General features: G+C 47.0%; 9 protein-coding genes across 9 annotated transcripts; 5 read left to right on the forward strand and 4 right to left on the reverse strand.

The window, feature by feature from the left end:
- Positions 1–1,283: 1,283 nt before the first annotated feature.
- Positions 1,284–5,669, reverse strand: N7458_008883 (uncharacterized protein; the record flags this gene model as incomplete). Its single annotated transcript, XM_056912265.1, has 3 exons — positions 1,284–2,951; positions 3,006–5,351; positions 5,409–5,669. The coding sequence occupies 3 exons, from the start codon at positions 5,667–5,669 to the stop codon at positions 1,284–1,286; spliced, it is 4,275 nt and encodes a 1,424-aa protein (XP_056761114.1).
- Positions 5,670–10,081: 4,412 nt separating this feature from the next.
- Positions 10,082–10,715, forward strand: N7458_008884 (uncharacterized protein; the record flags this gene model as incomplete). Its single annotated transcript, XM_056912266.1, is given in 3 exon segments — positions 10,082–10,219; positions 10,474–10,660; positions 10,672–10,715. 3 exon segments carry the CDS (start codon positions 10,082–10,084, stop codon positions 10,713–10,715), a joined length of 369 nt encoding a protein of 122 aa, XP_056761115.1.
- Positions 10,716–10,844: 129 nt separating this feature from the next.
- Positions 10,845–11,388, forward strand: N7458_008885 (uncharacterized protein; the record flags this gene model as incomplete). The annotated part of the gene is made up of 2 exons (XM_056912267.1): positions 10,845–10,860; positions 10,886–11,388. The coding sequence occupies 2 exons, from the start codon at positions 10,845–10,847 to the stop codon at positions 11,386–11,388; spliced, it is 519 nt and encodes a 172-aa protein (XP_056761116.1).
- Positions 11,389–14,673: 3,285 nt separating this feature from the next.
- Positions 14,674–16,862, reverse strand: N7458_008886 (uncharacterized protein; the record flags this gene model as incomplete). The annotated part of the gene is made up of 13 exons (XM_056912268.1): positions 14,674–14,876; positions 14,935–15,015; positions 15,077–15,142; positions 15,206–15,378; positions 15,476–15,549; positions 15,597–15,863; positions 15,915–16,033; positions 16,089–16,143; positions 16,199–16,245; positions 16,299–16,488; positions 16,538–16,556; positions 16,617–16,736; positions 16,795–16,862. 13 exons carry the CDS (start codon positions 16,860–16,862, stop codon positions 14,674–14,676), a joined length of 1,482 nt encoding a protein of 493 aa, XP_056761117.1.
- A 941-nt stretch (positions 16,863–17,803) lies between these two features.
- On the forward strand, positions 17,804–18,857 carry N7458_008887 (oxidoreductase, short chain dehydrogenase/reductase family; the record flags this gene model as incomplete). Its single annotated transcript, XM_056912269.1, has 4 exons — positions 17,804–18,258; positions 18,316–18,427; positions 18,487–18,600; positions 18,657–18,857. The coding sequence occupies 4 exons, from the start codon at positions 17,804–17,806 to the stop codon at positions 18,855–18,857; spliced, it is 882 nt and encodes a 293-aa protein (XP_056761118.1).
- A 452-nt stretch (positions 18,858–19,309) lies between these two features.
- Positions 19,310–20,620, reverse strand: N7458_008888 (fungal specific transcription factor domain-containing protein; the record flags this gene model as incomplete). Its single annotated transcript, XM_056912270.1, has 1 exon — positions 19,310–20,620. The coding sequence occupies one exon, from the start codon at positions 20,618–20,620 to the stop codon at positions 19,310–19,312; it is 1,311 nt and encodes a 436-aa protein (XP_056761119.1).
- Positions 20,621–22,076: 1,456 nt separating this feature from the next.
- On the reverse strand, positions 22,077–23,081 carry aspf2 (major allergen Asp F2; the record flags this gene model as incomplete). The annotated part of the gene is made up of 3 exons (XM_056912271.1): positions 22,077–22,118; positions 22,172–22,632; positions 22,694–23,081. The coding sequence occupies 3 exons, from the start codon at positions 23,079–23,081 to the stop codon at positions 22,077–22,079; spliced, it is 891 nt and encodes a 296-aa protein (XP_056761120.1).
- Positions 23,082–23,707: 626 nt separating this feature from the next.
- Positions 23,708–25,260, forward strand: zrfC (putative ZIP Zinc transporter; the record flags this gene model as incomplete). Its single annotated transcript, XM_056912272.1, has 4 exons — positions 23,708–23,934; positions 23,991–24,140; positions 24,197–24,437; positions 24,490–25,260. 4 exons carry the CDS (start codon positions 23,708–23,710, stop codon positions 25,258–25,260), a joined length of 1,389 nt encoding a protein of 462 aa, XP_056761121.1.
- Positions 25,261–26,262: 1,002 nt separating this feature from the next.
- N7458_008891 (GNAT family N-acetyltransferase) lies at positions 26,263–27,108 on the forward strand (the record flags this gene model as incomplete). Its single annotated transcript, XM_056912273.1, has 2 exons — positions 26,263–26,379; positions 26,500–27,108. 2 exons carry the CDS (start codon positions 26,263–26,265, stop codon positions 27,106–27,108), a joined length of 726 nt encoding a protein of 241 aa, XP_056761122.1.
- Between the last annotated feature and the right edge of the window lie 703 nt (positions 27,109–27,811).

Genomic DNA, 27,811 nt, shown 5'->3' on the forward strand with positions numbered 1-27,811 from the left:
TGTCACAGCCCCCTAGAGCAATACCAGGCCTTCCAAGGTGAATGGAACCGTCCCCAGCACCCCTTCATTCAATCATGTATTAAGAAAATGGATATTCGGATCCGCATATCGGCCGACTGGAGAGGTCGGATGGTGTGCTGACTTTCGGGAAATCGGGCGACGTTAGCGGGGTGCCTGTTTCTTTGGCGTAGTTGTCGTACGCTGTCTCCCAGAGCTCTGAGAGCCTGTCGCCTGCAGCCATCTTAGAGAGCATTGCTGAAGTCTCCGCTTGTGGCTGTCTATACAGTACGATGTGGTAAGTATGGCGAGGAAATTGTTCACATCGATTGAGTCAGATTGCGAAGAGAGAGATGTCCTGGCTGAAATCCACTACCTCAGCCGCACTAATTGTGCACCTCGTTTGGGTTAGCTCTACAATCATACCTGTTCCAATCTCGACACCAGATTCTATCATCTCTTTTGAATTCTACCGCAGCTGATACAACCCAGTCGGCGTGGACATTGACTAAATTAAAAAAAAAAATTCTCCACAAACACGAACCATCCTGCTTTTTGTATTTCCCTGAGAGACCCAGGCGCTCTAATGAGCGCTACTTCATAAAACCATGCACTAAGTGAATGGTACCGCAGAGCGATTCTTGCCAAATATAGCTACTTTAGGTTCAAATCGGATACATGCCCTCAAGTTTCTGTAGAGGGTTTGAAGGTTCGCGCCGCTTATAGCTTATAGAAGAAAGATTTCATGTAGATAACCAGCTATAATCGCCCGGACGGAATGAATGTCCGTACTGTAGGAGATAGGACACCTGGTCCTCGCCAAGTGGCACTTTGTCGGTGGCGGAATGCTCCGCAGGCTCAATATGAGCGATCAAAGATGAGCTCACTTCGTGGTAACACTTAGTGACTGACTTACTCTACACGCACTCTGGCACCTCCTGCACAATACTCAAAAGGACCCGGGCCCGTTTAAGGATTAGCATAGTAACGGTACAGTTGCGAGATACTCTTGGGATCGAAGTCTGTGCCGACAGGGGCGGAATCAGCCATCTCAGCCCGTATAGTTGTTGTACCCTACTAAGATCTAATTACTTCCATAGGATAGAACCATAATTGGAACGAGCTTAGGCTCAGTCAATATCCGTTCGAACGATCCTCTAGAGTAGTCCAGCTCAGGAGGTCAGTACGGCGATCGCACGATCTGGGCTCATTCTCACCCGCGCTAACTCAGGTTCTGAACGTGTCCATTATGCACTCGCTTTCCTTACAGTGGCTTGCGCGAAACCCTATGTTGAATCTTCCCTCTGTTTAGAATCTTCAGCCGACGTGATCCCCCATTCCTCGCAAATTCGCTGCAGCCACTTATCGACTGGTAGGATTTCCTCGCCAACCTTGACATTGCCCTCCCCAATTCTCTGGCGCTCAACTGGATCATAAGCTGGAACGTGCAGCATCTCGTGATCTTTATTACAAGATTTCAGCTTGATGGTCCCATTCTGGATATCATCCAAGCACTGTTGGTCAAACTCGACGTAATTACAGTACTTGCAGATATAAAAGTTGTCTGCAAACGTCCAGTAGGTGCCACAGCCACCGCTGCAGATGTCTTTCAAGGGTCCCTCGAGTTTCCTCTCAGTTGTGTTAGAGGAACCGGAATTTCCAGCGTTTTCCGTGGCATCATAAGGAGTTATCAATGACCAAGCGGCGAGAGCGTCGGCATCCTGGCCTGCGAACATAAGATGGAGCGCCAGACCATGGTATCCTTGCCAGTCATTGAGTGGATCATCATCTGAAAGAAGGTCAAGGTTCAGCTTGATGTAGCCACGTAGGGAGTTCTTGGTATTCTGTTCATCTCCTTGCAGAGCGTAGTACCGAGCAAGAAGTCGCGCCGGATGCGTGCCGTAACCAAGATCTTCCATGCTCTTGAGTGCCGCGACAGTCTCTAGGCGCTCAAGATAAATTGCGGCAGTGTCTGGGTATTGTCGGGCTTTCTCGAAACAGACGATAGCGAGCTGTGAACGAGCAACAGCCTGTTTCCCTTCAATGAGCAAGTCGTCGGTTCCATTAATTTGGAGAATTTGTAACCACTGATTGATAGCAAATTCCACCCGGTCGGGGTTTCTGGCGCTGTTGTTGTAGCATAGAAGTGCAACCTGATGCATCAGATCGATCTGGCATAAATGCGCACTCCATTCCTCTGCGGGCCTGCAAGCCTTTCTTCCCTCTGCGACGCGTGCTTTGGCAGCAGTAATGGCTGCCTCGTAGCTTTCGAAGACGAGATTGAACTCTCGGTCGCTGCGAACTGATGCAAAGAGAGCTTCATGGTATTCATCCCGATAGTGATGGGTATGAAAATTCTGAGTTCGCCGATCAAAGCCACTGCTCGCATCTGTAGAATCTTTCAGTGACTGGAGAAACTCGAGCAAACGCTGGTAGTTCCCCTGCGTATGCAACAGCGTCATAAATGCAAGAGCCGTGTCATAGTCGTTGGGGATTTCTTGAAGTAGTTTCTCGTATATAGCAAGAGTAATTTCACTTCGGCCAAGCTCCTTGTTCCATTCAGCTAGGTTACGATTCATCTCCGCTAGCTCATCTTTGAGCTCTTCAGTATTTCCTCTTGCTCCAGTCTCAATACCTTTCTTCGCAGCCTCCAAGATTTCGATAGCAGTAGAAAACTCGTTCCTGCCGGCATAGCAGTCTGCGAGTCCCCACTGTAAGACCCAGTTATCCTCAGCGAGAGTCGACGTGAGTTTGAATTGTTCAATAGCCTCATCGTACTTGCCAAAGAGTTGCAGAGTACGTGCCAGGTTACGGTTCTCCTCATAGCCCAGAGAATCTAGTCCAATCCGTGCTTGAGCCCATTTCGCGGCATCTGTTATCTGGGAGGCTTGGATTTGCTCAGCGTCCAGATCGTTAGTCAATCTCTCGATCTTCGGGTCTTTACAATTCTCGATCTGAGGTATAGTCAGCTATTGATCGTTTCTAGGGAACGTATGAGTAGAGATTACCTTGGTGATGTACCCATGCACAGCATTGAACCTAAATGCAACATCCACCGAGCCAGACTGGAGCCAGTTGCGGGCAAGAACTCTGCCAATATGCTCAAGGAGATCTGCATCGGGCTCGGATTTAGAACTCAGACTCTTGATCCACTTTCTCTGCTCCTCGGAAATATTTTTGGTGACGGCAGAGTCCTGCAGCCATCTCAACGTGACCTCCGCATTTTCATCGTCATAGATCCATAGAGCCCGTAGCCAGAGACTGCTCACATTCCACCATCGGTCGATGACCTCGTCATCAACAAAAATCTTCACCAACAGCGGGCCAAGAGCGATTTTGTGCCGCGGTTGCGTTAACGAAGGGTCCGCTTTCTTGAGATGCTCGCCGAGACGAGCGGCCGCATACTCGAGCAAACCATCCAGATTTGGCGATGTCTTCGAACAGATGACCTCGAGGCACGCCGACGCTATCATCAGGTGTGCAGTCTCAGTGTCCACCCTGATCCGAGCGGTTGTCCTCTTCATTTTGCGCTTGAAAAATTCATCAAACCCGAATTTGCTGAACAGTGTCGGGTCGCAGACGGACTCGAGGAATCGTCGCACTATTCTCACTTCGACCTCACTGACATCTCCGACGGTATCCAAATCCCGGTCGTCTCTCGTGCCTTCAGAGTCGGAATTTGTGCGCAAGTAGTCCTCTATCAAATCGGACACAAGATGGACGTACGTGCCTGTAACGCAAAGCAATGAAGAATAGTGATCTCTTATTCTCTCCGTCAGTGGTCGGAGAGAAGTCTCGCGAGATTTGAGGAAGAGCACAGCCTCCAGCTCCGCGGGGGTGAGTGGACGGTCCGCAAACATGACCCACGTAAGCAGATGGTTGAGATCAGAGATATCCTCGTCGCTGAGCGTCTCGTTGAGCTTGTCTATCTTTCTGAAAATCGTGTCCGATCGACTTTCTCCCGCTCGGACCAAAATGTCTCGGATCTCGCTAGGGCGTTGTTTGCCGCTGATTTCGTCTAAAAGGAGTCCGACGTTGACAAAATCGCCATTGGTTTTTCTGGTAAAGTTCTCCAAAATCTCGCCACGCAGAGCAATTACTTGGTCTGAGGATCCATCGAAAATCTCCATCTTGTTCATTCGGTCGTTGATGAAGCTGATCATATCGTCACAATTCTTGGACGCCAGGTCGATAACTGTGATTCCGTCTCCAAGTTGAGTCTTGATCTTGTCCATTGTTTCTGTTCGTCCACTCAGGAGAATACGAAGAGTGAATCGAGGCCATATTGAGGCTGTGGTTTGCCATTCCTCTAAAACCTGCACGAACTCCTTCAGGTGTTGCTTGTCCATCTGGTTAATTCCATCTAGCAAGATAAAGAATGTCGAGTCGCTCTTATAGGATTTGCCAAAAAGCTTCTCGCAAAGGCTCCCGATCTGATTAATACCGGCAATTTTGACTGAGCCCACATCCTTGCGATACACCACATCCGAGTTGGCAAGTTGCCATGCAAGCACTTCCAGGGCCTTGATCAGAGATGGGCTTTTCATCTCTTGCTGATCGAACATATAGTAGGCAATGGAGGTGCATGTCATATCCTCTAAATCCTCAGAAAAGACTTCTTGCAAGTGCTTGATGATGGCCGCAAAAAGGAATGACTTGCCATAGCCCTCACCCCCTGCGACCCCCAAAATTGAAAACCGCGACCGTCGGACATCTGCCCAAGCCGTGTACAACGGGTCGTGCTGAAGCCATTTTCCACTGCCTGGAACTGAGTCATTTAGGCGACATTTGTAAATCGCCTCAATATCCTTGTAAGTCTCGCTGGGTGTGTCGAGACTTGCATCAATTGTGCCCAGGTGCCGCTGCGCCGCATTATCGGCGTCTCTCTTCTTCTCGAGGGTGAGAAGCTTGTCCACCGAGGCAGTAACCTTCTTGGTTCCATCTCGGATTCCGACGATCGCTTTTTCGCTAGTCTTTTGTGACTCGAACCCCAAAGTTGCTCGCATGTGAGACTCGCGTTCAACCAGCAAAGCCAGTCGAGTCAATTGGCCGCTGACGCCTTCATCACTATCAAATGCAAACACCTTAAGGGCAGTGAAGAACTTGTTGCCCTTAAGAACCTTGATAGATAACGCACAAATGTCGACAAAACACACTAACTCCTCGTTAATAATCTTCCGGAGGGAAACGTCAACGGCATCAGCCGGCAAACGCATATAGATCTTGCAGCGCTCTAATACGTCGGAGATCTTCCGGAAAAGCTCAGCTAGACTGCTGAAAATGCGCTTGTATTTAGCCCCGGCAGCAACGAGGTACGAAATTGCATTGAAGCAAAGGCTACTAGGTGCGAAGACCTAGAATGCGGTCTTTAGTAGCAAGTACTGGCCTGTTCCACCAAAGATTATACTCACCATGCTAGCACCTTGAGCAGCTATACCCCCCAGCACCGTGATAAATGCCAGTGTCTTGCCTATCACATCCTTGGCAACCTTGAATTTGTTGTTTTTCTCGTCATCTTCATCTTGCTTAGACCGGATCTGGTCAAGGACTTCGTCGACAGTGAATTTTGGAGACGTGATGAGATCGACCTTGGTGGTCTGCGCAAATGCCCCACAAGCCCTATTCCATGCTTCCTGGATGTTATAATCGTCCTCAATTTCAACGGCGGACATCGTTTTGGTGGATCACAGTGACGGGTTATCAATTATCTCTTTTGTCTCTTCGCCGCGGGCAATTTATATGACAGGACCCGCTTTTCCGCTGGTTAATCGCACTATCAAAGGAAAATCATTTTCGCAGAGGTTAGTTCCAGTGTTTTATCGTTGCACCGAGCCGAAAACACCGTTGCCGAAAGAGAAGGGGCTGAGAGCGTTAGCGTGGCGCCGTTCCGCCAATGGGGATAGGGCATGGTCTTACTTGAGCACAAGGGGACATTCAAGACAGCCTCGCCGTTGATTTAGCCAATCCTGCGTTGAATTTGGACGGGGGTACAGACATGCCAAGAGACCGCGGTTTCAGCCGAATTGAAGTGGATCCAATAAGGCATTCAAATCCGATAAGCGGGTTTGTGCGACGGTCGCGAGACGGAGCCACGCGGTCTTTGCCATTCATTGCTCAAAATCAACCGCGGTATCGACACACTGTTACTGTAAGTGGCGTCGCTGCGGCCCTGCAAAACTGGCTTCCGCTCCCTTGTTCAAGAGTAGTTTGCCAATCTCTTGACAGTCACTGTCTAAGGCTGGCTATAGGGTACTGCCGTAGTGGCCGCCCTGCGCATTGACGTCCGCTTTCTAGTCCAAGGGCAAATATCTTGAGAGCTACTATATGGATTGATCTGGTGATGATAGGTAGTCATGCCTATCTTCATTTATCGACTAGTTGCCACACTATTTTCAAGAGTTCTTTGTAAGGGATTTTTGTTCTTATTCACAAATGAAACAAGAGCATTAACTGCTTCACCCCCTAATCAGGGCTTAATTCCTGTATGCCTTTAGATAGCTGTGGTTATCAGGTGATACGCAACTGTGTATAGGCGCCGTCTCAGCCGAAAGTCGGTGTTACGGACCTCAAGTACCATGGTTAGTGTAATATCTCGAACATGGCAAATGTATTACAGTGCGAATCACAAAAAGACTTTGATGTTGGTGAGAGGAAAATTCGTTGTGATGTAAAGTCATTATTCCTCCCATTCAGTCAGTTTATGGCTGTTAGTGCATAGAATTGGCTGATGAACTGAGCCCTTAAGCCGATTGTGTAGCATTGTGATAGGAATATCAAATCAACGCGCCGCTTCACGAAGAGATGGAATTTCGCCATTTTTCAATGCTTGGATAGCAAGTAGGATTTGGCCCTCCTGTTCCACTAATTTTTGACGCGATTGAGTGCGAATTGGTGGCATGGTAGGCTGTTGAATAGGGGGGTTGGAAAACGCGGTCGCGTTTTGGTGGGGCCGTCCAGCTCGCGCGTGTCTCTAGCTCGCATGCGGGTTAAGTTATTTCAGCTTTCCTGCCTCCAATTTTCAATAATAGGTAAAAATGAAAATAGTTTTAGAATCTGGCGGACGCGAGCTTCTCTTAATACTAAAATCCTTTCTATCTGGGTATTGCGGTGTTGTGGTCACCAGTCACAATTTGCCTGTTGGTAGTTGATACTTTGAGCCACGCTGCAATTTATATGTGCCAAAAAAGAATTACCGTTATTAGTACGTATGTGGTGCTAATAGCCCCGTGACTGGAATCACGTAACTTTATAAGAATTAACTGAGTAAGATTGGACTTTATCTGACAAGGTTTGTTATCTTCACCTCCGGAATTAGTTCATCGTGGATGGTTAACTTACCATTCTGACCAGCCCCATGCCTAAGCTCGCAGTTCTAATCGACGCGGATAATGCACGGTACTCGGTAATCGATCTCCTCCTGTCGGAAATCGCAAAGTATGGCACAGCTCATGTGAAGCGGGCGTATGGCGACTGGACTTGCCCTCATCTGAAGGGCTGGAAGGACGAGCTCCTTAGGCAATCGATACAGCCGATCCAGCAATTTGCGTACACCCACGGCAAGAATTTGCCAGAATATACTGTAATCAAAGACACTACATCCCGAACTCTAGATGCTGAACGCTTAGACAGTTTAATTACTACGTCCCCTATAAAGATACGATCTATATCAATAATCGGCTCAAGACCTCACATAAGAATGAAAATAAATTGACCAACGTATGCCAAGCGTCTACTCAAACAAGATGGGTACTGTATGCTTGATCTCTCCGAACTAACAATCAAGCCCCAGCAAGAACCAACTACTAGTCCAACCCCTTTAAGGTAAGGCGATTTAATCGAAGTACGAATTACGCACCTATTCGTAACCTTTATTCTTGTTATTTCATATGATAGACTGGGAAAATATTATAACTCTCCACCCTCCGTCTTGGGTTCTTAGAAACGCAGCAAACACACATTCGATCCATCGGACATAAGGCCCTGATAACCTTCGAGTTTTGTGAAGCTTGTGACAAGGTACCAGGTAGTCTGAGAGTGCGATGAAACTTCTATATCTCGACCGACATCCGCGACGAGCCTTTCATTCGCTCAGGCCCGGACATACTGAACTAAATCGACTACCAAAGCGCAACCCTAACCATCAGAAAATTCTGCACTTCTGCAGGTAGCCAGCACTTAAATTACTTCACAGAGTTTCGGGGGGGGGGGGGGGGGGGGGTTTGCTCAAATGCAACGCAAGTTCAAGCGGCAGATCATGGAGCGATGACAATTGCTCGAAGAGCAAAAAAATCCTCTCTCGCGGAGTGTATTCACCATTTGCAACTCCATCTCACTGAACAGATTGATCAATCAACGCACATTACCCAAGAACAGGTACTTGGAATAATTGCACAGCGGTTCCCCAAGAACAATTCGGTGATAAGTGCAATTCCGGCGGCGGCGGAGTGTATCCCGGAAGATTTAAAAAAAGACCTAGTTGTCAGAGCGCAATCCAAGTCATTCAAAATAGCTTTGGTACTGTTAAAGACGTGGGTGAATTAACGTTGTGACTCTCTTTCTCATACTGGTTATTCAACGTTCTTTCTAGCATTAACTAACCAGGAGATCTCTATTGACATCTATAGACTCCGGGCAGAGCGCTACTGATCCAAATTGATCTAATTTACCGCACGAAACTATGGCGGAGTGGGTTTTTATTGAATCAGCTAGTCCTTAGTGATAGAATCCCTCTCAGATTGATAAAGTACAAGACAGCTGAGCATCCGGTGTACATCTTGTCAAACACGATTTCCCGCAAGACTTTCTGGTAGCATACACGTACTGTTGGCCGGTAAGAGTGGCCGCTAGAGCAGTTTATCCGTTAATGGAATAGGCTGCTTTACCTAGAAATACTCGTTACGTGTCGCAAAATAAAGATTACTCCTCCCTGCGTAAACGAGAATTTGCGAGGAACAGTGTTCATACAAAGCGCTGTTAGTGGCCAGCGGAAATCGAGGAGTGTATTGCTCAGGCTCTTGAATAACCGGACCTATCTCACTGCAAAATTGCCGTTTCTCATGATCAAGCCACTTCGGTCGAGGTCCAAAATATGTACTCCTACCACAAGAGGGATACAGCCAGCCTGCAGTATTATAGGATAAGGCGGTCAACATTTTAACATTCAATCGGCTTGCAAATTGGCCCCCGAGTAACTAGTCAGTTAGTTAACTAACGTTAAGTTAGGCAAAAAGGGTAGAGTATTCCCAGACGAACTACTTGACTGGGTCGCTGCGGGGCGGCCCGTTGCGAATCGTAACCTAAAAGAAATTAGTCATGAGTGTCGAATCTAATATTAATTACTCGGGGACGGTAGCAGAGGGCAGTCCTCTTGACCGTGGTCCCTCAGAATCTCAAATTGCATCATATACTCCGTAGTAATAATCCATTTTTTCGGATGATTACCTGTTTGCAGATCATGTGATATGCACCTGCATGTATCTGGAGGAAGCCCCGCACACACGACAACATTGAGAAATCTGACTTTCCCAACCACTTCATTCCTCTTCCACCGGTAAAATTAGAGTCCTTTTCATCCTTTATTTGTCTTTACTTCGGTATCTTTGATTACTATTACTATGGCCACGACCAGGGGCTCAGCGGCCACCACCGGCCGACTCCACGTACTACGAGATCAAGTCGATCCTTCGCATAATGGCGTTGAGTAAGAAGTGACTACCACCAAGCAAAGCCAGGCTTCCACTTATCCTTAAATCTAGCATAGTTCTTATTCCAGGTATTAGAACACCTTTGCCAGTGACCTAGCCCTTTGCTAATCTGGAGTGGCTCACTACTCTGCCTGGCTTCGGTGCTGGAGCACGTATCCTTGCTTACGAGTATCCCTCGCTATTTAGGGGTAATAAGCCTTTATAGGAGCCAATCTTAATACTAGGCTATGACCTTCTTGAGGTTTTAAGTAACGAGCGATCGGGATCCGATTTAGACCTGGTTAGTGGATTCTATAGGATATATTCTCCAATATCCGGTATCCTTACTGATGTGCCTTTTCTAGATCTCTAGGAGGCCGATTTTCTTGGTCTGTTACAGCTTGGGTAGCCTTATAGTCAAGCAATCTTTGTGCGTTGCCAACAAGCAGTTTTCTTGGTACGGATCAACTGTCAACTTTATCGCGGGCGCTATATTCCTAAGCACTCCGCACCGGTACGGCGACAAAATAACAAATCTAGTGCGATTTCGAGATATAGTAGAAGCAACAACTAACAAGGCTTTCAAGATTCCGAATTCTAACATTAACTAGGAAGGTGCTATTTTACTAGACCTTGTAGATAGATTTAAAGGGATCTTGTTTCGTACTCCTCTACTCTCGGTCTATAAACTAAGAGAATTAAGAAATAGCTTAATAATATTACGATAAAAATACTAATAGGTAACTAATTAACGAGCTACTTTTAAAGCCACGAAAGCTAATTCGTGTTCTAGTTAGTTAACCGTGAAGCCTGTTTAACCCACGCGCTAATAGAAACAATAATCGGTCTTAATCTCGACTATTTTAAGACCTGTCTCTTTACTAAAAGTACGGGTAGTGAAGGTCTGCTAGGACTGAACAAGTTTATTAACAAGTCTTTAGTTAACTCTATTAATCTTGTTGCGTTACGGTTCAAGGAACGTAGGTTATAGAGCCTCCCGAGAAGTCATTAAAACTTGCTAAGGGTAGTAGATAAATATTAATACGCTATAATAAGCGCCTACTCGCCTACTATAAGCGAATTGTAGCTCGTAGGTAAGGTTCTATTTATATACTTTCAATTGACCTCTTAACTTTACCTAATTCAATAACAAGGGCCTATAAAATGGCCTTCTCCCAAAGTAATAGAATAGATATCGAACAGAGCAACGGAAGGAACGTCTATTTCAGGCTTTAATCTTATATACCCCACCCCGTCAAATACGGAGACTAAGAAACCACTTCAATTGCCCTGTATCCTTCTCAACACGTATTCCGCGAATAAGGACTTTTGCGGTCGTGAAGATATTCTGGAACTCCTCGCTACGGAGCTTCTGCCTTCAAAATCAACAGCGACGGCATCAGGCAGCGGTCTAAGACAGTTTGCACTCTACGGTTTCCGGGGTATTGGAAAGACAGAAATCGCCCGCAAGTTCTCTCGGCGCCATAAAACGTCCTTCGACGCTGTATTTTGGGTGACTGCAGATGAGATTGCAAAGCTTGATCACCATTACCAGGAAATTTCGTTAGCATTAGGACTCGAAGATCCGGCGGAATGCAACCACATCGAAGTCGACATAGCAGCACCGACACCCCTTCATATCCGGTGCTGTTTGCTAATGCGGAATTGTCAAAGAGGAGTGGCAACCCAAGAACTTTATGTTTCTTGACCCCCAAAGAAATAGCTCTTGACCGTTTATTCTGCAATCTCGGTTCTTTACAATGCAAGATACGAGCACAATAGATAGTCAGTTGGACACGGTACCTGAGGCACTTTTAGAGTACTTCCTTGGTTTCGTCAAAGTCTATATCGGAATAATTGACTATGAAGTTAACGACGAAGAGAACGTCCGCAATTATATCCATCCATTTGAATTGAATGGCTGTGATCGATATAATGGCGAACATTACGTTTCTTCTGTAATAGACAAGGATGGTTTGTCAAGGGCAATGGAGTCTCAACACATATCAGTCAAAGAACTTTGTGATTCCAGAAATCCGCCTCTCCTGCGGCTTACATCTGGAGCCAAATTCAGGTGTGTCTGAGGATGTGACCTACTCGAGGCGGGTCAACGCTACCTACCTCCTGGCCAACGCTGGTGGATTACAAAAATTTACTCTAGCGGTAATGTGATGATGATTTCTTGAAAGCAATCGAGGTTTTTAACTTTTATCAGATATCCCAAACAATTTCTCTTCCTCAGATACATATATTGCTCAGATCCACAAGCGCAAGCCTATCCGACGTCATTTGCAATTATGAGAGATTTTTTTAGGTCTTTCTTCGGTCATCACTATCTTCTGAGTGGCGAAAGAGAGGACGCAATTAGTAACACGCGCGAGCCTGTCGACCCGTCAACGTTCTCAGTATCGAGCTTAGAATTAGACCAGCGATCAGAGTCTAGATACTCATCACCGGATCGTCGTTCACTCGCTCAGCATGATGGTCCATCCCGATCTTCTGCCCCATCGGAGGCCGAAATCTACCTTCAGGCTCCTCCGGGAGGGTACCGCCTGGCCTCCGTTTTCTCGCTACCTCCACACCCTGCTGAAATCGAGGAGCTGGACAACGAGAATTTGTGGGCTCCTGGTTTTGAGGAGAAGCGATGTCATGCACCTTCCAATAGAAGGAACAGAATAACCCGGCAAGCTAATGCCAAACAGATTCTCTCTGAATGGCTCCAGCAAAATGGGGATAACCCAGATGTTGTGGTATTTTATCTTTTCAAAAGCCACGAGTATTTCAAGTTCCGTAAAAATGATTTAATAACCATAAAAAGCTGGCTTGAGGATCTTTCACTTGGCCGTCAGCACTATTTTCTTGCTCTTGATGACGATAAACTCCGTACTATCGAAGCTGAGGATGCCATTACGGATGTGATAAAAGAACGTCTTATTTTCGTCAGCGATAAAAACAGCTTCTTTGTCGGTGATAAGTCAAGAGAGCTTACCCAAGGCATATCTCAGTCACAACTTGATGATTACATTTCCCAATATGATCTAGCGACTGGTAAGCGAAAAAGAGGAGCAGAAGATCCTGGAAGGTCATGAGTGACGAACGAGAGAATCAATGGTTTTCAATGGTTTTCAATAGTCTTCAATGCTTTTCAATTTCATTGACCAAGTTCAAGAGTTCAATATGTCTAATCACTATACTCTGCTCAGAAAAATAATATGTCTTAACATAGATGCGGAACCAGCTGTAGTTGACGTATAATTGTGCATCGTGATTCGTACTATGAGGACGATGGGTACTATCAAGGTGGCAAAAGTGGAGAAGAGATCTTTCATACAGGAAAATAAAACAACTAGCTTGCCTACAGTGACCGAGTGCATGACAGTATCAGTAGATAGCAGTGAGGATATTTCGCAAAGCTTGACGGAGGCTAGCGAATGAAAAAACATCTCCAGACACTGGCTGACAAACAAACTAAAAAAGGAAACTCAAAGCTTTCGAGATTTGCTTTTTTGTTCCTCAATATTCTCTGATTCCAATTGTCTCCCCAATTTCCGCTTGAGCGTAATACAATTCGGTCGCGGTTCTTCAATGGAGTGCCCATCAAATAGATGGTACCGGAGAATGTTCTTCTTGCCGTAATCTCTCTCACCGCATAATGGATGAGGGCATCGGAAATTGGTTCCTGCATTCATTTGATCAAGATGGACGTTGATATGGTGCATCAGTGTAGGTTTGGTCAGCCACTGTTGAAACCTCTCATCGGGCAACTTGCTGTTGTCCCCAAGACAAAAAGGGCAAAATCCGGGAGCAACGAGCGTGTAACGAAAGGTCAGGAGACCACACCTGGGCGTCAGATGCTCTAGATGCCATCTGCAATGTTCGGTCCAATCATGTTCATGATGAAAAAGTCTGTACAGAGATAACAGAATTGCAGGAATTTGCGACGAACACGCCGATGTGCTCGGTTACCGGTTCTATAACGCTGCTGATAGGGTGCCGAGTCTAGAGACTTTCTCCTACACTGGAGGATATGCTTTGCACGACTACTTTTCGTAATGCTTCATCCACATTAGCTAAAAGTTTCTTGGGGCCAGAAATTATGCAGGTGTGACGTGCAAACATACCTAAGAATGTCCTTAGAGCAATATGGGCACTTATCATTTTCAGGGCGCAATCCAGGGTAGTAAACAACATTTTCAGTACCCACGCACAGGCTGACCATATCATGCAAGCATTGTTTCCCTGCATCGCTGTCAAGGGAAGCCTTTTTGAAAAGATTATCTCGAAGACGTGCCCGTTCTGGGAGATATTTTTGAAGATTGTCAAACAGACAGGTTCTGTCACGTTCTTTCAATTCATTCCCCGCCACGTATTCATCATAGGAGTCGTCCCACCATTTGGAGATAAATGACGACCGATAAGCCTCACGTAAGCTTGCCATCTGGCTATGAAGCTTTGTGCGTTCAGCAGCGAGGTGGCTGTGGTCCTTAGGCCTCCTATTGATTTGCTCAGTGAGGAGAGCAATCTTGGCATCAATAGCTACCACCTTGTCACACCGTAAAAATCCCTCTCGTGCAGCTGCATTCAAATAGACGGGAGCATTAGAATCGCGGTGGTGAGCCATGCTTTGTTCAATAGATGCCTCTGATGAATATCTGAGTAATCAGTGATGGCTCAGTGAGCATCCAATCAGACTCACTGAGCACTCACTGAGCACTCACTGAGCGCTCACTGATCATCACGTGATGACACCAAGCAGCTCACTAAGTCTGATCCCCGGACTGAAATTTACTCAGTGAGTCTGACTCTGAGCGCCCTCATAAAAGCGGCGGCAGCTCAAATAGGAAAGCCCCACATGGCATAGGAAAAATGGTACGTATAGTGTCCTAGGTATGGACATTCCTTCTGAGCCAGGTGGCTATCATACTGTATGATGCATCTCCAAGCGAAGAAAGCTCTATTGAATTACCATTTCTGTCCCTTTGTTGATATCATTCTACTCGACGTGTTGAGCATTCACGCTCTCGAGATCCTTGCCCTGAGCAATCCATGCATCGACGTCCCCGGCCATGCCCATGGACGGATGCCAGTAAAGTTTGACCTTTTCTCCTGTAAAAAGGTGATCGATCTGCTCGAGGGTAAGGTTACGAGCCTCCGGGTAAAAGAGATATATCAGAGGAAGGAAGCAGAAATTGAAAACTGGCAGATAATGGAAATTAGATCTGTTGCACGTAGTTGTGGTGGGAGAGGGACATACTAGCAAAGTATATGTACGTTCGATAACCGATGTTAGAAATGCTGACGGGTGTGATTTCGACAACCAAGAAAGTGCAAATCCCTGGTTAATACTTTTTAGCTTGAAGTAAACAAACAGGGAGTTCTCATTGAACGCTTCATACAATTCGTTGCAGTCGCGAGAGCCGCCGATCGGGTTCGAATGGCAAGTGGCGAGTACTCCGCAGGCACTGTACCAGCAGATTGAGTTAGCCGAGATTGAGATTTCTGAAGAACCTTACGGGAATACATACGTAGCCAAGGGATAGCAAGGAGGCCAACTGCGAAGAAGAAGTTGAACATGAATAGCATGACTGTTGCAACTAATCCAGCTGCATGTCCGCCATTCCATACTGTTCCCGCCAGAATGGCCATGCAGGCGCGTTGGCCAGTCACGGCAAACATCATCAGCTTACGGCGACCGAGTCTGTAGCCCATTAGTGATTGTTTATAGAAATTAGCTGCTGCAGAACTCACCTGTCGATGACCCAGATGGGAATCAAGGAGGAGAAGAAATAAGCGACCCGTTAAATCCAGCCAGCAGGAGTGCCGTATTGTGATCCATCCCAACAGACTCTTCAAAAATCACGGTTGCATACTATCCCACGTCAGGTCAAGCATGTTGGACAATCCTATAAAACTTACGTATGTGATCAGGTTGATTCCGGAGATTTGCTGCATCATTTGTCCACCCATGCCCAAGAGTGTTCTGTAGAAAAAGCGCTGTGGTCCATTCTGGAAGATGAGCTTGAAGGATCCCTCGGTCGAGGCCGCTTGCTCTTCTCTAATGGCCTGAGATATTTCCTGGACCTCAAGACTGACAACAGTGTCACTCTCATCAATCTCTCTGGCATTATCCTGCAGTCTCCAAATAATCTGGCGAGCCTTGTCTTCCTTTCCATGTTTGATAAGCTATGTCACTGAGTTAGCTCGAGATCTGTCATGAGATAATGGATAACATACCCAGCGTGGTGATTCCGGCAGAAACACAACACCGATGAACGTAAGAATAGCAAAGACGATCTGCAGTGCGATAGGGAAGCGAAACTGAGCTTCACTCTTGTTGTACGAAAACCCATAGTCTAATTTGAAATGGTGATCAGCAAAAACGTAAGAAGAATTCGGATTAGAATATACTGACCAACCCAATATGAAAGCATAAAACCAAATATGTTGATGGCTCAATGGCCAACTGTAAAGTCACCGTCAGCACGGGAATCTCCATGCGTCAAGAATAATCAACGTACCCCCTTTCCACGACTCGCGGCTTTGCTCAACTCCGAGTGCCAGACAGCTAATGAGATGGTCAGAAGCTGCTCATAATCTCTCTCGTCCATAAGAACTCACGGATAGTACTAGTGTTGAGACCATTGCCAATGCCAGCAATAATACGGCCCACAATAAGATGAGAAATACTGTAGGCACTGCACTGAAGCGCAGCACCGATACTCAGAATCACACATCCAGCCATGATGCACTTGCGGCGACCGATTTTTTCACCAACAAACAAAGACATGATAGCCCCAAGGAAACATCCCTGAATTTATCAGCGTTTTAGACCAGTCTTTGGTGTTTTTTCGACTTACTATTTCGTAGATAGCAACCCTAACCAACAAGAGCAAGTCAGTATCCTGTCTTGGAGTATCAGTGGAATAAATTCCTTACACTGTTCCCTGGAGGGATGAGCTGCCATGCCCAGTTGTGGTCGTGTCAATCTCAGGGAATCTTGCGGTGAACGCATCTCCCGTCAATAAACCGGACATGACACCTTGATCATAACCGAATCTTCGTTCGATAAATTATCAGTACATTCTACACGCATTTGGGTGAAAGACTCGCTCACAGCAAGAAACCACTGCCCGCAGTGGTCGTGATGGCCCAGGCCAACTGTCTTCCCACAAGGAATGACATGACTCAGTGTGAGTACTCAAGTGTTCGAGCGATTGGAATGACAAAGGAACAGATGACTGCACATGCAACCTAATTACAGTGGGGCCTACTACCATTTTATAGAACCCTTCATCACGATACTCCATCGTCAAAAACGCCGTGCGCTATTCAAGGTTTACGGAACCCACGGTCATTTGTGAGCTGGGGACCCCAAGTGCCCCAGAATATCCTGCCGTGTTTTAGAAGCGGGCAAACTCCGTGATTGCGGGGTGCATAGATGAATCCATAGCAAGGAAAATACCTCGTGTATGTATCTAGTTGATAAAAAGTGTGTTGCGGTGGGCCGAACCGGATCGTCTGCCCTGGGCATGCCACGGCGTAGTTTGGGTGATCGTGGCTAAATTCTTAAAAGTCTGAATGCGCAAAGGCCTACCGAAACGGGTATTTCCGCATTGGGAAGTATTAAGCACCATGACTACATTTGTGACTGGTGTATACGATATGTCCCCGAGAAATATTACATTTCTCCGCTGATCCTGGCTCAAAGTATCTTGCAGTTGGGACCAAGCGTAAGGTTAGCTCATGGACAATTATTTTGGAAGCCAACCAAGCCCTCATGGCATTATTACTGTAAAGCGTAGGCAGTTGCACTCCGCGCCTGTTCATCTGACCCTGCGAGTATCGGGGGCATTCTGTTAGCCCAAGAAGAGCCTGGAGAAACTGGCATTCGCAAACAGGCCATTGCTTAATTCGAAGTTCCACTGTGGTTCTTCGAGCTCAAAATTCCATGATTCGGCCCTATGTAGACTTGGTGGAACCAAGTGCCGCAAAAGTCACATTGTAAAAGCTGTCCCATATAAAGTGCAACCCCTCATCCAATACCTCAGGATTGCGTTTGATCCTCTAATATTCCAAGGCTCCCAAATCCCAAATTCCACCGTCCGGTTTCCTGATACAACAAGATGGTCCCTTCCATTAGCCTCGATCATACTACTCCTGTGGTCGTGCCCGAGTCAAATGAGACTCCAGCTGCATTAGCGCCCGCTAGCGACCTTTTCTCTCTGGCAGGTCGCACCGTTGTGATCACTGGGGGTGGCCGAGGTCTGGGAATGACCTTGACCACTGCCGTCCTTGAAGCTGGCGGCGAGGTTGCCTGTCTGGACCTTCTCCCAGAACCTAGTCCTGACGAGTGGGTTGCTGTTCAGAAGCTGGCTAAGGGCCGTGGTCTTCAGGCTACCTATACCAAGTGCGATATTACCGACGAGGAAGTTACCAAGAGTTTGTTAGAGAATATTGCTGCCGGTGCTCTGAGCCGAAACAAGCCTTTGCGGTGTCTCATTACCTGCGCTGGAATCCAGCACATGGTACCAGCCCTCGAATATCCGATTGAGGGTTACCGAAAGATGATGGATGTGAAGTGAGCAACAACTGTATTTAAGAGTTTACAACCGAGTCACTGGTTTGTGTTTCACAGTGTCCTTGGGACCTTCATCCCCGCTAAACACTGCGCCCGCATCTTTGTGGAGCAGAAGACAGCGGGAAGCATTGTGATGATCGCATCCATGTCAGGCCAGATTGCCAACCGAGTTAGTGCGATACATAGTAGAACAAAAGAACCATGAACTAACAATATTCTCTTCGTTAGGGGCTGACTTGTACAGCGTACAATTCTTCCAAGGCAGCCGTTCACCAGATGTGCCGATCGGTCGCTCAGGAATGGGGACAGCACAACATTCGTGTTAACACACTTTCTGCTGGGGTGAGAATTGGATTAAAGTTCTTGAGACTTGATGGGTTCCCCTAGCACATTTTCAGTATATCCGCACTGCCATGACCGATGCCCTATTGAAGGAGAAACCCGAAGTGGAGGAGACCTGGATGCGCGGCGCCCTCCTCGGACGCCTAGGTGCGCCCGAGGACTTCAAAGGACCGACCGTTTATATGCTCGCTGATAGCAGCGCATGGATGACTGGTGCCGATCTTCGCGTTGACGGCGGCCACTGTGCTTCGGCATAGGCTGATCAAATCGCAGATAAGGATCGGATATGCGTAGCATGTTTCTGGCGTTTTGGGTTTCGCATAACATTGGTATAGAAAGAATCTCCAGAATAAATAGATCATATTTAAATTTGCCACAGGAAAATCATTGAGGGCTTTCTGAAAATCGATAATTCAATATCCCAATGGAAATTCAAAAAGCCGAGGATAATTCATGGACACTCCAAGCATCTCATCCACATTGTGTGTCTGCAGATTCCATAAGCAATGGGCCTGGTTTGGAGAGGGTAGTCAAGTTGAACTCACCATTTCCAACAGTCCTGGTGGAATATTATTGTATGAAAAAGGAGGCTCAATATCATTCGGTTGTATATGAGTCATGTCCATCGCTTGGTCTAATGACATCGTGAAGTCAATATCAAGGCAACAGGTTGAGATAGTTGAGAAGCATTGTCTGGGTTACATAGTCATTATTTGTTGAATTTCAAGTCAAACTCCATAATCTCATGAAAATTAGAATGGATCAAGGCCACAATACCTGCATTCTGCGGTTGGCTAGTTGTAACGTCTGCCAAGCCGCCAGCTTCGAGGGCAAGAGCCGAGAAGACATCTCCAACCTGTCTCTGGGCTTTACTAAAAACCAGATCCAATGCTTGTACTGCCTTTCCAGATTCATTGGGTGCATCTTTCAGTTGAATCCATACGGTGTAAGATCTTCGCAAAGCCTGAAGGATCCGCTGGACCACGACTTCGGTTAATGGGATTTGCTCTGGATTTGCTGCCGAATCAATTGAGAAGTGGAAGTTCAACTCCAAGCAAAGCAAAGTGGTTGCCAGTAAGAAGTTGCTTCGCATGATCGGCGATAGAAGTTTCCACTGCTCTTTGAAAAGGCGACCCCCTGGCTTTGTTTCCTGGTGGACAAGGAAGTGATAATCAAGGACATGAAGGGCAGACTCAATGCATGTGGTGCGAGAGAAAGCAAATCCCTTGTCGGTTCTTGCTAGAGCAAGAAATCGATAGTGTAGTACACATTTTGCCTTCTCTAGGAGAAGGATTAATTGAATCCGAAGAATGATTGTACCCGGGGTATCCATGAGAGACTTGCTCATTGATCTTTCTCGCAGATTTTCAGGTGTGGAAGTGTATGTTTCTTGGACGAGTTTGTCCATGCGCATGACTTCTGCGTATTCTGGTCTTCGAATCGATGTTGAAAAGTCTGTGATGATGCCAAACATGGATATCAATCTGTTCTTCGCCACCAGCCACTGTGTTGGTGTCTCGAATGAGCTAGGGCGCGGTTGAGGTAGCTCGGCTGTATTTTCATCAAAGTCATCATCCAGTAAATTCCTGGGTGGCGCGGTATCCGACTGATATTCTCGGAGAAGTCGTGGAAGTCCAACCTGAGCGGACACTAGAACATCCGTGTCGACAATTATAGACCACACTCGACGTCGCATCTCCCCCTGAAATGGCGATGTGTGGGGAAAATGAGAAGGATCGCGGTGATAGCCCATTCTTTGGGCCATACGCACAATAATGCCAAGGAAAATGAGATCGTCCGTTTGCGCATCTCCACTCTGTAGAAACCGTGCATTTAAAGCGAAGAGAAGTGTCTCAATTGTATCCGGAGGACAATCATGATACTTACCCAATACCAGGCATTGGCTAATTCTTTCACGGTATTGCTTTATTGAGCCACGAACGTTCTCTAAGTCAGGATTGGACTGACTATGGAAGAGCAAGGATAAGCACATCACGCCGTACAGCTTCCCGGTCCACATGATTGGTGCTTGGTGAGGGTTTCCCCAAAATCGTTCGTACTGATATGCAAATTGAATAAGCATTGGGCCCAAAGCCGTATTGTGGTTGTGTCAGCGAGGAGAATCTACCTACCGCTCTAATAAAAGATGGACCGTGAATCACTGGATTGCGGAAATTTCAATGAGCCCAAGCCATAAATCACAAGGGGTTTCGTACATGGATCAGTTTTGTTGCCAAAGTATTCAGCTAAAAGCCGGTCAGCTATCCCCCGCGAGGGCAGAGAGCTGAGAATTTCATCTTTCGTAGCGGGTTGACTTCCAGCAAACAATAGCTCAGGAGTCCTGAGATCATTGGTAGATCGGCTTGAAGTCTCATCAGTTTTATCCTGTAGTGAATTTTGGAGCTCATGGATCTGTTGCCACGTTATTAATCAGAGAGGATCTGTCATGACGGAGGAATTAGTAAGACCGTACCCCATCTAATACGGCGGTCCAGTGGGTGCCTTCCACATATGTCGTTTTGCTGTCTCGTAGTCGCATGACCAAAAGATTCGGTCTGTCCGCTCCCACCTTGCAGCGGCTTCGATCTCAGATTGTGCGGATCTTTGTCAGTATTGTTTCCAGGGACTGCAACCTGACCAGGCGTGCTTTGGTGGGCATGATCCACAAAAGAGGCGATCAGCTTTTCAAGCTGTCCAATACGTTCGCCCAAGCTAGGCCCTGCTCCCTGTTTTTGATCTCTGGATATATGCCCGGCATCAGTTGGGCCGGAGTGGGCATATGTACAGGAAAGTGAGAGTCCGCGGTGGACGCAAGATCCGCATGGCTGGCCTCTATCGCAGCGAAGTCTATCAATAACTTAGTTTCTATACGAAGGTCAGTAGGATCTGGGACTCTGACTTTCTCCTTCTGCAGAGATTGCAGGATAACTGTGGTTTATCTCGTCTGCGACTGGGCGGCGGAAGGTTCCGCTGGTGCTTTGTTCCCGCCATTGCTGTCAGAGTAAGTATTATCAGCCCAAGTACCTTCAGAAAGTATTTTTTTGGGAATCTCACCTGAATGGATCTTGAGGGGGGGGAAGTGATTGCGTTTTACGAGAGTCCAGACGCATGCCGACCGTCCGCTCCGACCGTCCGAGCGATTGGCTCCCACAGCACAGCACCGTCATCGTCGAAGAATTGGGATCCACCAAGTTTAGAGTTAGAACGTTATTGACATCTGTAGGAATGCTCAAATTCTACGAACAATTGTATGCGATTAGTGAGCTTTTCAGCCCGTATTTCATCTATAGTCACGCTGTATCCTGACGTGGCTTCGAGATTAATGACCTCGGATTTGACTTTGCACGTCAAAATGCCAAGAACTACACACTACAGTCAGTAGAATGTAATCCTGCCCCCGACGAACTCGGTTATACAGCCCTGATCTTTCTTCATCTGCTGTTCCCCTCAAACCTTTGTCTCAAATATCGATGCTCTCAGGTACAGTGTAACTCGCCTCCTTCATGGGTATGACAGTTCTGCGACAAATCAGTTCCCTATCTTGATTTCAATTTTGGCATGGCTCACTCACAGCAGGCACATCGACTGTAGTAGATGAGGCTTTGCTAGTCGCTGTTGTAGCAGACGGCTGGCTCTCACCAAAATTTGCGTCACCCGTCTCATCTTCGTGTTTGTCCCCATGTTGTTCTCCGGGGCAGCCAATACCTGGAATTGAAATATCATGGGCATACACTTCCAGCGCGAAGTATTGAAGTGTCTCGGAGTCATGTGTCGATAAAGTGACATTCTCAGTAGCGAGTTCGATAACCTCATGGTATCCGTCTGCGTAATGGTCGACCCAATTCTGCCCGATAGCGGGGAGATGGTACAATCGGTGCAGCAGATCAGAGGCCCAAAAGGTATTGGTCTCCGATCCAGAAATTGTGTAGCCCATTCCGCACATTGTTGAGAGAGAACGACGAGTCTCGTAGCTCAGATCGCAAATAACTGTTTCTTTGGTACCATTTTCGCCTCGCCAATGTCCAGCGTAACCTGACAGAAAGAGTGAGATAATACGCCCGGCCAATGAACATCAGGTGCCTCGAGGATTTACCTTCGAGATCACAGTTCCCATCTGGGTTATCACAGCGAAATAGAACATCATTTTTGTCACCATTGACAACCACTTCAAAGGCCCCAATAGCTTCCATCGAAGGACCATTGCCAAAGTACTTCCGGTAAATCTCGCTTTCATTTCTCCAGCGCAAGATGTGGTCTCTGGCATGAGCTGCAAGGTCGACAGCTTCGGCAAGCCCTAACTCAATTTGACGACGCTGCGTTGCATTACAACTAGAGTGGATAGGGAACTGTGTCACTCCGCCTGCATTCCAAGGTGTATGGCCGGTGTTCATAAACGGCTTTGAAAGGTTTCCAGACCCTAGAGCGGGCAAAGCAGATGTAGTAGCGGCACAAAAAATCAAGAATCCCAAGAAGAACTCCATGATGAAGATTTTCCTCTCTTGAACCTTCGGTTATGTGGCTAAACAACAAGGCTAGTGTCTACCTTTTATAAAGGAGACTCCTCTCCTCTACTTGACTCTGCTAATCTGGAGATTGCACTGCCCATTCTTAATGTTTGTAATACTGAGCTTTCTCGGTTGATAAGTTTCCGAAAATGCCGCAGTAATTACTTGGCCCAACCTTGGGAGATCAATTAAACATTCAAGCACGACGAATCGAATATGAACGACGTAAGTACCTTGATCGCCTTTTTCTATGTCCTTACAATTCGCACCGAGCGAGTAGTAAGATGGCTCATCCAATGCCAAGAACCAAGACCAGGGGAGCTTTGCCAAGAAACTTGGAAAGGGGACCTTGATAGCACGAGCGTGGCGGAAGCGATCATCTCAAAGGTAAAAGGCTCACTTGTCCGCTGATGCCTATGCTTGGCGGTGGCCAAGACTATTTTTCTCTACTTGAGCGATCAAGGTTTTGACGAAGGAAACTGTCAAGGTACTCATCGGCATTTTTACTTGAGATTATTCATAGATAACCACCCACCCAGGAAACTCCCAAAGAGGTATGCTCAATTGATATTGATTTATTCTCAGTCACATTAACTCTCACTATGAGCCTTCTCAGGTCTATCGTCATATCTTTGAGCGCAGCCAAGGCATTTGCGGCCACTTCGACAGCAGATGCCACGGCCAGCTCCATAACTGGCTGCCATACTCATGGATCAGACATCTTCTGCTCCAATATCGAGGGACATGAAGTGCTGGTTTCAGTGGCTGCAACACCCATGAGCGGAACACCGGCGCAGTACACTGGCTGCCACTCACACGGAAACGCCTCGTAAGTTTCGCAAGATGAATACACAATCAAGCTGCTAACGTCATAACCGCAAAAAGATATTGCATCGATGAAGATGGAAATGATGTTCTAGTTCAAGTGCAAGACAATGATGATGAAGAGTCGCACGATCACGATCATGCCCAAGAGGAGTCTGAAGAGTCCGAGTCGGGAGGAAAGGCTGATTGCCATTTCCATGCTGGCGTAGAGTAAGGTCAATTTGTTAAACGGAATCTTCACAAGTGCTGACTCTTCTTTGATATAGACACTGTGTCAGCGCAGGGGAGTCAAAGCACAGTAGCCACCAGTCTTGTGGCATCCAAACAAGAGATTATAATGTGCCGCTGAGAATTGGAACACTCTTCGTGGTTCTCGTCACCAGTGCAATTGGTGTTTTTGCCCCTATCTTACTGTCTAAGCTTCCTTTTGCAGCCATCAATTGCGTGGTATCAACGGTTATCAAGCAGTTCGGTACGGGAATCATTATCGCGACAGCATTTGTTCATGTGAGTCGAACTCATGGAGCCGTTGAAGCATTCAATATTGACAGATCAATAGCTATACACACATGCTTCTCTTATGTTCACGAACGAATGTTTGGGTGAGCTGGATTACGAAGCAACTACCTCAGCAGTGGTCATGGCTGGCATATTCCTAGCATTCTTATTCGAATACATCGGCCATCGATTTACCACGGCGAAAGCCAGGAGAGCAGTCATGTCACCATCGGAGCATTCAAGCTCCCAGGAACCCGCTCGCAAAGATGATGTCCCATCTCACCAGCAGTCTACACTGGCACATCTTGGGCATACCCACGGGTCGCCTCTCGACCCAACCGGGCCAACCACAAAATTCTCGGTCCTTGTCATGGAAGCTGGTATACTTTTTCACAGCATCCTAATTGGCCTCACACTAGTTGTTGCAGGCGACTCTTTCTACAAAACTCTTCTAGTGGTCATTGTTTTTCATCAATTTTTCGAAGGTCTTGCCCTCGGTGCTCGCATCGCGATGGTCCCTGGCGCAATTTTCCCCTCGAAGGCTATAATGGCCGCAGTGTTTGCCCTCATCACTCCTATCGGGATGGCTATTGGATTGGGCGTACTGCACTCTTTCAACGGTAACGAAAGAAGCACTCTAATTGCGCTTGGTACACTAGATGCCCTTTCTGCTGGTATTCTTGTGTGGGTGGGCGTTGTCGATATGTGGGCTCGAGACTGGGTGATCGAAGGTGGTGAAATGCTCAATGCACCTTTGCACAGAGTACTGACAGGAGGATTGGCTTTTGTGATTGGGCTCGTTCTGATGGGGCTGCTTGGTAAATGGGCTTGACCGGCCAGTCCATCGAGCACCGCTGACGGGTGAGGGCGCTTGTCTCCACCCAGGTCTTTACCGGATCTACTTCCACCTCACACCTCACGAGGATCCAAAATAGCTTCCAGGAATAGAAATAAACTCTACACGCTATATGGACAAGATCTATGACCGTCTATTCTAATATCCACTGGCAATGCTCATCAGATCGACTTTGAACGACGGAATGAATCCGCATCGCTCACACTCCCCAATCTATTACCAACTAGACTGGTATGGGAGCTCCACTTATCTATGTTACACAGCCAATGATCAACGATTTCCGCAACAACCTGCCCGATTTCGAATAGCTTCCCCGTCTTCGCCCAACACACGCCCCCCAAAACAACCAACCCCCGCATTTGAACAAAAGAAATGAGAGATTGGTCAACGCACATGTATTTTAGCGAGCACCTTTTTCTGCTGTATCCTTGGCGTGCAGCCTACCTTGAGGGCGGTTGGTCTACGCTTATCAACGGAATGAAAGCTGAACTATCACAGGTCTAGAAGTATGTTGTGCAACACATCGACTTGTGGTCATCCGTATCTTTGCCGGATGGAGCTTCCTGAATGGGCTAGTGAGACGCCAGTTGAGGGGACAGCAGATAAGAGGAGTGATAAACAACGAAGTGGAGCAATATATGTGCCCCTTCCCTCACCTCCTTTCGAATCTAGGAATAACTTCGGCTTCATCTTACTACTATACCACTTACTTGCTACTGCCCATCACAACGTATCTAGACTTTGACTTCCATTTTCCTCAAATTCTCCCCCATCATCCAGTGGACTACACCACAACAATCCATTTTAGATGGCTGTTTTCTCTCTTTATCCATTACGGCTCCACTCGCACTCCTATACCATATCGCTGTCCCAGCCTCTCCGCAGAGCCAGTAGAAACAATCTTCAAAAATCTAAACCGGTTCTCTAAGCCAACAGTCATCGCGATCTTGCGAGACAGTAGTGCCACAGCCAGAAACTATGTCAATCGAAATCGTCCCTTTGACCAAGGCCGACATACCAGCGGCCGTAGAGTGTGTCCAGAAAGCTTTTTCCGATGACCCCTACTTCCGATGGGCATTCAATGACCCTTCTAAGGTACGAAATGTCCGCGAGAGGAGACCTCTTCCCTGCTTTCGATGAGGTCAAAAGAAAAAAGCACCCTCCTCCAGTCAACAGGTGTAGAAAAGCCAGTTCTAATACCTTCGGGCTCTCTAGTTCAATATCCAGCGAAACGCGGCCTCCTTGGCGGCACACTTTCAGTATGGCCTCAGTTGTGACTGCCCCATTTCGGTCGCCAAAGTGAGCCACTCTTCCAGCGACCAGAAAGTTGACCAAGACTTTAAGCTACCTCCAGGCAGCGTGGTCGGCGTAGGTTGGTGGTACTCGCCTCAGGCGGCATGTGAATCTCAGACTTGGTCTACCTGGGCGCAGGAGTGGCTTCTCTCATTCAGACAGCTCTTGAATAATATTCGTTTCCTGGGCCGGGGCGGCCTGAACGTCCCTCGATACATGATCTGGAAGCAGGTGCAACAGGATGCACATAACACCCTCTGGACAAACCCTCGCGGTTATTACTTCTGCAACATGGTGGGTGTCAGTTCCCAGGCCCGTGGAATGGGTGTAGGGAAACGCCTGATGGAAAGTGTCATGGAGAAGGCCGATCAGGAAGGTATTTCATGTTACCTGGAAAGTTCCAAAGGCCACCCTAATATTACGATTTATGAGAAGATGGGGTTCGAGCTGATCAAAGAGATCGAATGTGCCGAGGGTGGAGACGTCTGCAAGGTAGGTGAACCCCAGCTCAATCTTTTGAACGATGACTGACCAAAAAAACCCAGCTTTATTGCATGATACGGTACCCGAAGACGAAATCTTAATGAAACAAATATGATGGAGCATAACTAGCATTTAATTGCTCATCAACAGACTACGAAGTGGCAAATTACAATAGGCAGCATTAAATTGAACCCGAGGTTCTCGAATAATGGACTCATACTTGAATAAAATTTGATGACATCAGTTGATGAAAGGTTTCAAGGAGAGGTATTGAAAACTGATAATGATGCAAAAGCGCCGTTACGCGACAAAATGCTTCATGAGCAACATTCTCGTCTATATAGTCATATGTGAGATGTCTCAGCAAGAACAGTGTCACTCGGCTAGAGGGTCAAGGCTAAGCAACAACCCTGGTTCATGTTTCGAGTCATGCCGTGCCCATTTTTTAATAATTTGGCTCAGAAATGCAAAGCAAGCTCGACGAAGGGCAGTAGCACAAGTGATAGTTTCCAAAGTTGGGGGGGTCAGCTATGGCCCCCACTGAGCAAATCGGAGATAGAGCCTTCTAGGCTCTGGTTGACACTACAATTTACCCGTCAGCCAATTAAACTGGAGAAGGAGTCACATCTGTAGGCTGAGCCTCCGCAGAGCCTCGCTCGAGCTATCACTTATGAGTTAGCCTATAAATTGGTTGTACCTGGTTGGTTGGTTGGTTATGCACGTTGGCTGTTTAGAGTTTTCGAAGCAAACA

This window comes from Penicillium daleae (assembly GCF_028827525.1).
Source record: "Penicillium daleae strain IBT 16125 chromosome Unknown utg000008l_segment0_segment0, whole genome shotgun sequence".
NCBI lineage: Eukaryota > Fungi > Ascomycota > Eurotiomycetes > Eurotiales > Aspergillaceae > Penicillium > Penicillium daleae.